The sequence below is a fragment of the Cervus canadensis genome, chromosome X, assembly GCF_019320065.1.
Source record: "Cervus canadensis isolate Bull #8, Minnesota chromosome X, ASM1932006v1, whole genome shotgun sequence".
NCBI classification, from domain to species: Eukaryota; Metazoa; Chordata; class Mammalia; order Artiodactyla; family Cervidae; genus Cervus; species Cervus canadensis.
Window position 1 is genome coordinate 54748844 of NC_057419.1, and position 12426 is coordinate 54761269.

At 39.7% G+C, this 12426-nt stretch overlaps 1 protein-coding gene across 3 annotated transcripts in view; it reads right to left on the bottom strand.

Annotated features, from left to right (window-relative positions):
* Window positions 1-12426, bottom strand: part of FAM120C (family with sequence similarity 120C) — a 131017-nt gene that overhangs the window by 70617 nt on the left and 47974 nt on the right. For all 3 annotated transcript variants that reach the window (XM_043457764.1, XM_043457765.1, XM_043457766.1), the window contains exon 4: window positions 7306-7434. In XM_043457764.1, the coding sequence (XP_043313699.1) occupies window positions 7306-7434 (129 nt within the window). The remainder of the gene's footprint in view (window positions 1-7305; window positions 7435-12426) is intronic.

Consider the following 12426-nt stretch of genomic DNA (forward strand, 5'->3'; position numbering starts at 1 on the left):
CTCTCGTTACGGAGAGTGGGAATTACTCTCTAGTTGCAGTGCCTGGGCTTCTCATTACAGTGGTTTCTCCTCTTGCACAGACAGACTCTAGGGTGCACGGGCTACAAAAGTTGTCACATGTGGGCTCAGTAATTGTGGCTCAGGTTCTAGAGCATGGGCTTAGTACTTGTGGTGCCCGGGCTTACATGCTCTGTAACATGCGGAATCTTCCCAGTTCAGTCAGTCAGTTCAGTTGCTCAGTCGTGTCTGACTCTTTGTGACCCCATGGACTGCAGCACAACAGGCCTCCCTGTCCATCATCAGATCCAGAGTTACTCAAACTCATGTCCACTGAGTCGGTGATGCCATCTAATCATCTCATCCCCTGTCGTCCCCGTCTCCTCCCACCTTCAATCTTTCCCAGCATCAGGGTCTTTGCAAATGAGTCAGTTTTTCACATCAGTTCAGTTCAGTCACTCAGTCATGTCCGACTCTTTAAGACCCCATGAATCGCAGCATGCCAGGCCTCCCTGTCCATCACCATCTCCCGGAGTTTATCCAAACTCATGTCCATCGAGTCAGTGATGCCATCCAGCCATCTCATCCTCTGTCGTCCCCTTCTCCTCCTGCCCCCAATCCCTCCCAACATCAGGGTCTTTTCCAATGAGTCAACTCTTCGCACAAGGTGGGCAAAGTATTGGAGTTTCATCTTCAGCATCAGTCCTTCCAATGAGCACCCAGGACTGATCTCCTTTAGGATGGACTGGTTGGATGTCCTTGCAGTCCAAGGGACTCTCAAGACTCTTCTCCAACACCACAGTTCAAAAGCATCAATTCTTCGGCGCTCAGGTTTCTTCACAGTCCAACTCTCACATCCATACATGACCACTGGAAAAACCATAGCCTTGACTAGACGGACCTTTGTTGGTAAAGTAATGTCTCTGCTTTTTAATATGCTATCTAGGTTGGTCATAACTTTCCTTCCAAGGAGTAAGCGTCTTTTAATTTCATTGCTGCAATCACCATCTGGAGTGACTTCGGAGCCCCCCACCAAAAAAAAAAAAATAAGTCTGACACTGTTTCCACTGTTTCCCTATCTATTTCCCACGAAGTGATGGGACCAGATGCCATGATCTTAGTTTTCTGAATGTTGAGCTTTAAGCCAACTTTTTCACTGTCCTCCTTCACTTTCGTCAAGAGGCTTTTTAGTTCCTCTTCGCTTTCTGCCATAAGGGTGGTGTCATCTGCATATCTGAGGTGATTGATATTTCTCCCGGCAATCTTGATTCCAGCTTGTGCTTCATCCAGTCCAGCGTTTCTCATAATGTACTCTGCATATAAGTTAAATAAGCAGGGTGACAATATACAGCCTTGACGTACTCCTTTTCCTATTTGGAACCAGTCTGTTGTTCCATGTCCAGTTCTAACTGTTGCTTCCTGACCTGCATATAGGTATCTCAAGAGACAGGTCAGGTGGTCTGGTATTCCTATATCTTGAATAATTTTCCACAGTTTATTGCGATCCACACAGTTAAAGGCTTTAGCATAGTCAATAAAGCAGAAATACATGTTTTTCTGGAACTTTCTTGTTTTTTTGATGATCCAAAGGATGTTGGCAATTTGACCTCTGGTTCCTCTGACTTTTCTTAAACATCTGGAAGTTCTTGGTTCATGTACTTTTAAGGTCTGGCATGGAGAATTTTGAGCATTACTTTACTAGTATGTGAGATGAGTGCAATTGTGCAGTAGTTTGAGCATTCTTTGCATTGTGTTTCTTTGGGACGGGAATGAAAACTGACCTTTTCCAGTCCCGTGGTCACTGCCGATTTTCCAAATTTGCTGGCATACTGAGTGCAGCACTTTCACAGCATCATCTTTTAGGATTTGAAATAGCTCAACTGGAATTCCATCACCTCCACTAGCTCTGTTCGTAGTGATGCTTCCTAAGGCCCACTTGACTTTGCATTCCCTGATGTCTGGCTCTAGGTGAGTGATCTCACCATTTGTGATTATCTGGGTCATGAAGATCTTTTCTGTATAGTTCTTCTGTGTATTCTTGCCACCTCTTCTTAATATCTTCTGCTTCTGTTAGGTCCATACCATTTATGTCCTTCATTGTGCCCATCTTCACATGAAATGTTCCCTTGGTATCTCTAATTTTCTTGAAGAGATCTCTAGTCTTTCCTATTCCATTGTTTTCCACTATTTCTTTGCATTCATCACTGAGGAAGGCTTTCTTATCTCTCCTTGTTATTCTTTGGAACTCTGCATTCAGATGGGCATATCTTTCCTTATCTCCTTTGCCTTTTGCTTCTCTTCTTTTCTCGGCTATTTGTAAGGCCTCCTCAGACAACCATTTTGCCGGTTTTCATTTCTTTTTCTTGGGTATGGTCTTGATCACTGCTTCCTATACAATGTCACGAATCTCCACCCATAGTTCTTCAGGCACTCTGTCTATCAGGTTGAATCCCTTACATCTGTCACTTCCACTGTATAGTCGTTAAGGGATTTGATTTAAGTCATGCCTGAATGGTCTAATGGTTTTCTCTACTTTCTTCAATTTAAGTCTGAATTTGGCAATAAGGAGTTCATGATCTGAGCCACAGTCAGCTCCCAGTCTTGTTTTTGCTGACTGTATAGAGCTTCTCCATCTTTGGCTGCAAATAAATAATCTATCTGATTTTGGTATTGACCATCTGGTGATATCCATGTGCAGAGTCTTCTCTTGTGTTGTTGGAAGAGGGTGTTTGCTATGACCAGTGCATTCTCTTGGCCAAACTCTGTTAGCCTTTGCCATGCTTCATTCTGTACTCCAAGGCCAAATTTGCCTGTTACTCCAGATATTTCTTGACTTCCTCCTTTTGCATTCCAGTCCCCTATAATAAAAAGGACATGTTTTTTGGGTGTTAGTTCTAAGAGGTCTTGTAGGTCTTCATGGAACCACTGAACTTCAGCTTCTTCAGCATTACTGGTCAGGGCATAGCCTTGGATTACTGTGATACTGAATGATTTGCCTTGGAAATGAACAGAGATCATTCTGTCATTTTTGAGATCGCATCCAAGTACTGCATTTCAGACTTTTGTTGACCATAATGGCTACTCCATTTATTCTAAGGGATTCCTGCCCACAGTAGTGGATATCATGGTCATCTGAGTTAAATTCACCCATTCCAGTCCATTTTAGTTCGCGGATTCCTAAAATGTAGACATTCACTCTTGCCATCTCCTGTTTGACCACTTCCAATTTGCTTTGTTTCATGGACCTAACATTCCAGGTTCCTATGCAATACAGCACTTTACAGCATTGGACTTTACTTCCATCACCAGTCACATCCACAATTGGGTGTTGCTTTAGCTTTGACTCCATCTCTTCATTCTTTCTGGAGTTAATTCTCCACTGATCTCCAGTAGCATATTGGCACCTACTGACCTGGGGAGTTCATCCTTATGTGTCCTATCTTGCCTATTTTGCCTTTTCATACTGTTCTTGGGGTTCTCAAGGCAAGAATACTGAAGTGGTTTGCCATTCCCTTCTCCAGTGGACCACATTTTGTCAGGCTAGGGATCAAATCAATGTCCCCTTCACTGGCCTGTGGATTGTGAACCACTGGACCACCAAGGGAGTCCTGAACAATTGATTTTTGACAAAGGCAATTCAGTGGAGAAAGAAGAATCTTTTCACAAAACTTTGTTGAAACCACTGAACAACCATATGTAAAAGGAAAACAAAATACCTCCCACTTCAAAAAATATGAGCTCAAAACTGATGACTGGTTCTAAATGTAAAAAGTAAAACTATAAAATTCTTAGAGGAAAACAGGACAATATTGTTTTGCTTGAGTGCTAAGTCTCTTCAGTTGTGTCTGACTCTTTGGATCCCTATGGACTGTAGACTGCAGGCTTCTCTGTCCATGGGATTCTCCAGGCAAGAATATTGGAGTGGATTGCCATGCCCTCCTCCAGGGGATCTTTCCGACCCAGGGATCGAACCTGAGTCCCTTACATCTGATCTGGCAGGTGGGTTCTTTACCACCAGCTCCATCTGGGATTGCAGTTAGGGAAAGAGTTCTTAGACATGACAGCAAAAGCATGATCCAAAAAAGATAAAACTGGAAAACTTTCACTTTGTAAATGACCCTTAAAAGAATATAAAGACAAACTATACACTAGGGGAAAATATTTACAAACCAAGTTTCTGACAAAAGGTCATGAATTCTTGAAACTCAATAATAAGTAATCAAACAACCCAGTTAAAAAATATGCAAAAGACTGTTCATGAACAGACCATTCACCAAACAGAATATATGGATGGCAAATAAGCTAAGGAAAAAAAATGTTCATCATTAGTTATTTGAGAAAGGCAAATTAAAATTATGATGAACTACCACTACACAGCTGTTAAAATGACTAATACTAACAATAACAATTACTTTTAAGGAACACAACAGCCACCCTTGAAAATGGTTTGGCAGAGTCTTCTAAAGTTTAAGTTTGCAATCTATAGATTCAATGCAATCTGTATCAAGCTACCAACGGTATTTTTCAAGAGACTAGAACAAATAATTTCACAATTTGTACAGAAATACAGAAAACCTCAAATAGCCAAAGCAATCTTGAGAAAGAAGAATGGAACTGGAAGAAATCAACCTGCCTGGCTTCAGGCTATACTACAAAGCTACAGTCATCAAGACAGTATGGTACTGGCACAAAGACAGAAATATAGATCAATGGAACAGAATAGAAAGCCCAGAGACAACTCCACGCACCTATAGACACCTTATCTTCCACAAAGGAGGCAAGAATATACAATGGAGAAAAGACAATCTCTTTAACAAGTGGTGCTGGGAAAACTAGTCAACCACTGTAAAAGAAGGAAACTAGAACACTTTCTAACACCATACACAAAAATAAACTCAAAATGGATTAAAGATCTAAATGTAAGACCAGAAATTATAAAACTCCTAGAGGAAATCATAGGCAAAACACTCTCCGACATAAATCACAGCAGGATCCTCTATGACCCACCTCCCAGAGTATTGGAAATAAAAGCAAAACTAAACAAATGGGACCTAATTAAACTTAAAAGCTTTTGCACAACAAAGGAAACTATAAGCGAGGTGAAAAGACAGCCTTCAGAATGGGAGAAAATAATAGCAAACGAAGCAACTGACAAAGAATTAATCTCAAAATATACAAGCAGTTCTTTCAACTCAATTCCAGAAAAATAAATGACCCAATCAAAAAATGGGCCAAAGAACTAAACAGACATTTCTCCAAAAAAGACATACAGATGGCTAACAAACACATGAAAAGATGCTTAACATCACTTAGTATCAGAGAAATGCAAATCAAAACCACAATGTGGTGCCATCTCACACTGGTTAGAATGGCTGCTATCCTAAAATCTACAAACAATAAATGCTGGAGAGGGTGTGGAGAAAAGGTAACCCTCTTACACTGTGGGTGGGAATGCAAACTAGTACAGCCACTATGGAGAAGAGTGTGGAGATTCCTTAAAAAACTGGAAACAGAACTGCCATATGACCCAGTAATCCCACTGCTGGGCACATACACTGAGGAAACCAGAACTGAAAGAGACACATGTACCCCAATGTTCACCACAGCACTGTTTATAATAGCCAAGACATGGAAGCAACCTAGATGTCACATCAGCAGACGAATGGTTGAGAAAGCTGTGGTACATATACAGAATGGAATATTACTCAGCCATTAAAAAAAACACATTTGAATCAGTTCTAATGAGGTAGAGGAAACTGGAGGCTATCACACAGAGTGAAGTAAATCAGAAAGAAAAACACAAATATAGTATATTAACACATATATATGGAATTTAGAAAGATGGCAACAATGACCCTATATGCGAGACAGCAAAAGAGACACAGATGTATAGAACAGTCTTTTGGACTCTGTGGGAGAAGGTGAGGGTGGGATGATTTGAGAGAATAGAATTGAAACACATGTATTATCATATGTGAAACAGATCACCAGTCCAGGTTCGATGCATGAGATAGGGTGCTAAGGGCTGGTGCACTGGGATGACCCTGCAGGATGGGATGGGGAGGGAGGTGGTAGGGGGGTTCAGGATGGGGAACAGACGTACACCCATGACTGATTCATGTCAATGTATGGCAAAAACCTCTACAATATTGTAAAGTAATCAGCCTCCAATTAAAATAAATAAATTTAAAACAAAGAAAAAAAATTAAGTTAAACATACACTTACCATATGACCCAGAATTTCCATTGCTAGGTATTACAGTAGGGAAATGAAAACATGTTCATACAAAAACCTGTACAAAAATGTTTATAGAAGCTCTACTCGAACCACTGAAAACTGGAAACAACTCAAATATTCTCTAGGGGTGAAAGCATAAACAAAATGATGTAGAGTGACACAATATATACTATGGCAATAAAAAGGAATGAATTATCCATAGATGCAACATTCAACAACTTAAAACAATCTCAAAGGCATTATTTTGAATGAAAAATGCCATTCCTAAAAGATTACACACTCTATGATTCCGTTCACATGCTATTCTCTAAAAGATATAAGTATGACAGAGAATAGACTGTTAGTTTCCAGGGATTAGGGATAAGTTTGGGTATAATTATGAAGGGATAGCATGAGAAATTTCAGGGAAGGTTCAACTGTTCTGATCCTGATTGTGATACTGGCTACAGAAATCTATACATGTTTTAAAAATCCATATAACCATACAAGTCAGTTTTACTGACTTTTAAATTTAAAATAAAACTGAAAAACCCAAAGCATAAGTATAAATGAAATTGTCAAAAATAAAAGTAACTTATTTTCCTAACTTCTAGTTTCATTTCACAAGATAAAATCCCAGGTGAGCCCTTTTTTCACTATTAATAATGAAACAGTGTTGTTTCATATGGACATACTTAAGTAGTCTTTTTCAGCACTCATTTTCCTCCAATAAAGAGTACCTCCTTTATATTAAAATATACACTGAATAAAAAAAGAGAGGGATATATGCCAGAGTGATAACTATGGCAAGTTGTTTCTGGGTAATGAGAGTATAAGTGACATTTTCTAAATTCTGTAGAATGAATTCATAATAACTTTAATAACCAGTAGAAAAAAGGTAAAAAAGAACCCTTTAAACCCAGGCCTAGTGATGTTTTCTAAAAGAAACTTTGGGGCTCTAGTCTGTAAGAAGGGAGAAGATAAGCACGGAGGAGGAGAGAAGGCAGGCAGCACAAAAATGATCAAATCTTCTGGTGGTACTTGTGAAGTAAGAAAACTGGCCGTTCTTAGGAAGGTGAAGGCTAGCTTACCTGAGACTGTTTGAAAACATCCTTCCCAACCACATCCAGGTTTGAGGGGTCTTTGATGGAACTAACATACTCAGAAACAGCCTTGATTACCACATCACAGGGAGGAAGAACCAGCTGATGAGCTCTGACCTAGAAGAAGTAAGATAAGCAAAGCACATTGATGTCTAAGATGGATCATTAAGAAAAAGGGTGAGACAGGGGTGAGATGCAGAATTCAAATTCAGTAAATCCACTGAGAGACAGTTATCATCTTTTCTTTAAATTAATTTCCCCATAATTTTCAGTACAGAACACTTGGAATCAAGATTGAAAAGGATAAAGAAAGAAAAAAACATATCAGCCATAATCCCACAACAAAGATTACTGATTTATGGCACTGCCATAATTAATCATGATAAATTGTCATGATACATTTTAGCTGTTTCCAAACTTCTGCTATTAAAGGTAATGTTGTAATGTGTGAATCATGTTTGAATCCTGATTTGAGGTAACCACAAAAAAGTTTTTGTAAGACAATCATGAAAATCTAAAAATGGATTAGATATTAAGATGATATCAAGAAATTATCATTAATTTTTTTAAGAGTAATAATGGCATTGTGCCTAAATAAGAAAATGCTCATATGTTTTACATATGCATATCAAAGAAAATGAGAGTGAAATAACTTGAGGACTGGCATCTGTTTTAAAATATACGAGTAAGAGCAACAACAACAAAAACTCAAGCAAGTGTGGCCACATTTTAACAACTACTGGTTATAGAAGATGTTACAGTGACAGTTAACTATATATTACTCTTTCTATTTTTGTGATGCTTGAAAATTTTAAATGTTATGGTGAAATGTAGGTATGACTTGTTGACTACCTTCCAATTATCTAATTACATGTTTTCTAGAATGATAATTGCTGAGTAAAAGGCTATCAACTTAAAAGCTTTTCAGTTCAGTTCACTTCAGTAGCTCATGTCGTGTCCTTGCAAACGCATGTCGTGCTTTTGTGACCCCATAGACTGCAGCATGCCAGGCTTTCCTATCCATCATCAATTCCCGGAACTTGCTCAAACTCATGTGCATCAAGTCAGTGATACCATCCAACCATTTCATCCTCTGTTGTCCCCTTCTCCTCAAGCCTTCAATCTTTTCCAGCATCAGGGTCTTTTCAAATGAGTCAGCTCTTCGCATCAGGTGGCCAAAGTATTGGAGCTTCAGGTTCACCATCAGTCCTTCCAAAGAATATTCAGGATTGATTTCCTTTAGTTTGATCTCCTTGCCGTCCAAGGGACTCTCAAGAGTCTTCTCCAACACCACAGTTCAAAAGCATCAATTCTTCGGCGCTCAGCTTTCTTCACAGTCCAATTCTCACATCCATACATGACCACTGGAAAAACCATAGCGTTGACCAGACGGACCTTTGTTGGCAAAGTAAAGTCTCTGCTTTTTAATATGCTATCTAGGTTGGTCATAACTTTCCTTCCAAGGAGTAAGCGTCTTTTAATTTCATTGCTGCAATTACCATCTGCAGTGACTTTGGAGCCCCCCAAGAAAGGTCTGACACTGTTTCCACTGTTTCCCTATCTATTTCCCATGAAGTGATGGGACCAGATGGCATGATCTTAGTTTTCTGAATGTTGAACTTTAAGCCAACTTTTTCACTCTCCTCTTTCACTTTCATCAAGAGGCTCTTTAGTTCCTGTTCACTTTCTGCCTTAAGGGTGGTGTCATCTGCATATTTAAGGTTATTGATATTTCTCCCAGCAATCTTGATTCCAGCTTGTGCTTCATCCAGCCTGGCATTTCTCATGAGGTACTCTGCATATAAGTTAAATAAGGAGGGTGACAATATACAATCTTGACGTATTCCTTTCCCAATTTGGAACCAGTCCATTGTTCCATGTCCAGTTCTAACTGTTGGTTTTTGACCTTCATACAGGTTTCTCAGGAGGCAGGGAAGGTGGTCTGGTATCCCCGTCTCATTTCCCACAGTTTGTTGTGATCCACACAGTCAAAGGCTTTGGCATAATCAATGAAGCAGAAGTAGATGCTTTTTTGGAATTCTCTTGCTTTTTCTATGATCCAATGGATGTTGGCAATTTGATCTCTGGTTCCTCTCCCTTTCTAAATCCAGCTTGAACATATGGAAGTTCTTGGTTCACATACTGTTGAAGCCTGGCTTGGAGAATTTTGAGCATTACTTTGCTAGCGTGTGAAATCAGTGCAATTGTGCAATAGTTTGAACATTCTTTGGCATTGCCATTCTTTGGGATTGGAATGAAAACTGACCTTTTTTAGTTCTGTGGCCATTGCTGAGTTTTCCAAATTTGCTGGCATATTGAGAGCAGCACATTAACAGCATCATCTTTTAGGACTTGAAATAGCTCAGCTGGAATTCCATCACCTCCACTACCTCTGTTCGTAGTGATGCTTCCTAAGGTCCACTTGACTTCACATTCCAGGATATCTGGCTCTAGGTGAGTGATCACACCATCATGGTTATCTGAGTCATGAAGATCTTTTTTGTATAGTTCTTCTGTGTATTCCTGTCAACTCTTCTTAGTATCTTTTGCTTCTGTTAGATCCATACCGTTTCTGTCATTTACTGTGCCCATCTTTGCATGAAATGTTTCCTTGGTATCTCTAATTTTCTTGAAGAGATCTCTAGTCTTTCTCAGTCCAATGTTTTCCTCTATTCCTTTGCATTGATTGCACTGAGGAAGGCTTTCTTATCTCTCCTTGCTATTCTTTGGAATTCTGTGTTTAGATGGGTATTTCTTTCCTTTTCTCTTTTGCCTTTCACTTCTGTTCTTTTCTCAGCTATTTGTTAGGCCGCCTCAGACAACCATTTTGCCATTTTCCACTTCTAAAAGCTTTTAATACAAATTACTTAGGTATAGGGTGTACCATTGATTCCTTCTTTTAATAAATATTTAATGCCTATTTTATGCCTGGCACTGTTCCAGGCATCAGGGATGCAGGAATCAAAAAGACAGACAAAACTCCCTGCCTTCAAGGGAGCTTAATTTCTAGTACAGGTGTGTTAGGATGGGATAAGGTTGGTGAAACAAACAGAATAATATAATGTATAGTGTGGTAAATGTAGGTAAGGGCTATGGAGAAAGTGTTAGCAGAGAAGGAGTTAGAGAATACAACTGTCTGTGTGTGGCGGGTGTGGGAGAAGGAAATTTTAAAAGTGTGTCAGGAAAGGTCACAGTGCCAAAGAACATCTGAAAAACCTATAAGAGTGAGGAAATGTCTGCGTGGGAGGAAAAGGCAGTCTCAGTACAGGGAATGGTAAATGTAAAGATTCTAAAAACAAAAGAAAAGGAGATGAGATCAGAGCTGTATGAGAGGGCCAGAAAGCATATTGCTTTGTAGGCCATGGTAAAGATTAGGTTAGTGATATGAAGAGCCATTAGAGAATTTTAAAAAGAGAAGTGACATGATTTGAGTCAGTTTTTAAAGTGACTCTGGCTGTTGTACTGGGAATAGATTTGGGGCCAAGGGTGAGAGGTATTGAGACATGAAATAGTGAAAGCAGAAGACCAATAGTTAGTAAAGTGGTATAATAATCCAGGCAAGAATGATGGCTTGACCAAGGTAATAGCTGTGAAACTGGTGAGAAGTGGATATATTTTGAAGGAAGAACTGATGGTATTTCCTGACCAGAAGAGAGGTGGAGCATGAATAAGAGAGAAGTCAAGGGTGACTCCAAGCCTTTCAAGCTAAGCAACTGGAAGGATGAAGCTGCTGTTAATGAAAATTAGGGAAGGCTGTGGAAGGAACAGGTTTAGGGGAAAGATCAGGAGTTTCCTTTGGATGTGTTTCTTTGACATGTTTAGTAGGCCATTAGATATCGGGAGCTAGAGTTCAAATGGGAGGTCAAAGGTGGAGACATGTATTTAGGAGTCATTAATGGACATATGGTATTTAAAGTCATGACACCAGATGAGATCAACCACCAAGGCAGTGTGTGTGGATAGAAGAGAGAAAGGACTGAGGATAGAACTCTGGGACACTCCAAAGTTACGTACATAAGACAAGGAAACAGCAAAGGAGACAGAAGCAGCAGCCACTGAAGTAGGTAGGACACTACAAGAGAATAGGGTCTTCAAAGCCAAGTGAAGAACATGTTCTCAGAGAGTGAGCAAGTGGGTCATATACTGCTGACTGGTCAAGCAAGATGAAAACTGAGAGCTAGCCATTAGACTTATTAACATCACAGTCACTGGTGACTTTGTTGAAAGCAATTTCAGCACAGCAAATTGAAGAGAGAACAGAGAAAGGGATCAGTAAACAGCTCAAACATAGGCAACTCTCTAGAAGAGTTTGCTAAAAGGGAAAAAGAAATACAGAGCAGTAGCTTGGAGTGGGGGGAGTGAAATCAAGAGCAGGTTTTATTTTTTATGATGGATGCATGCCTATGCATCTGATGGGAAAAAGCCAATAAGAGAGGGAAAATGGTGGGGGAGAAAGAGGGGAGAACTTCTGAAGTGATGTCCTTAAGTTAGCAAGGAGGCATGGATTCAGCATAAGGGCAGAAGTGTTGGCCTAAGACAGGAACAGTGACAGGTCATCCAAGGCAGGCAGAGCAAGCAGGTGAGAAGTTGAAAGGGTGGGACCTGGTGGAAGTTTTGCTTCCATTGCTTCAATTTTCTGAGTGAAATAGGAAGTCAGGTCATGAGCTGAGAATGAGCAAGGAAGGAGAATTAGAGGCTTGAGGAGAGAAGGAAAGATGTGAAATAGACATCTAGGAGAGTGAAAGGATTAGGGAAATATAATACCACCACCAACTTACACTACCACAAGAAGTATATGATAGCACCAGTCTCAACACAGCCTTGACAGGAGTGGGTAGACTAATCTTTCAATATTTTCTAAACTGTTAGGTTAAAAAAAATCACATTGCTCACTCAATTTGCATCTCTGATCACTAGTAAGGTTTAACACCTAGTCACATTATTGGCCACTATAGTTCCTCTTTTGTGAATTGTCTGCTTCTTTCCTTTGCTCATTTTTTTATTTACTAGGGTATTAGTATTAACATTTTTCTTCATAGGTTTGTATGAACCCTTAAGATAATAAGGGTGTGAGAGAATACAAAACATATATTGTTCTCTGACTGCAGT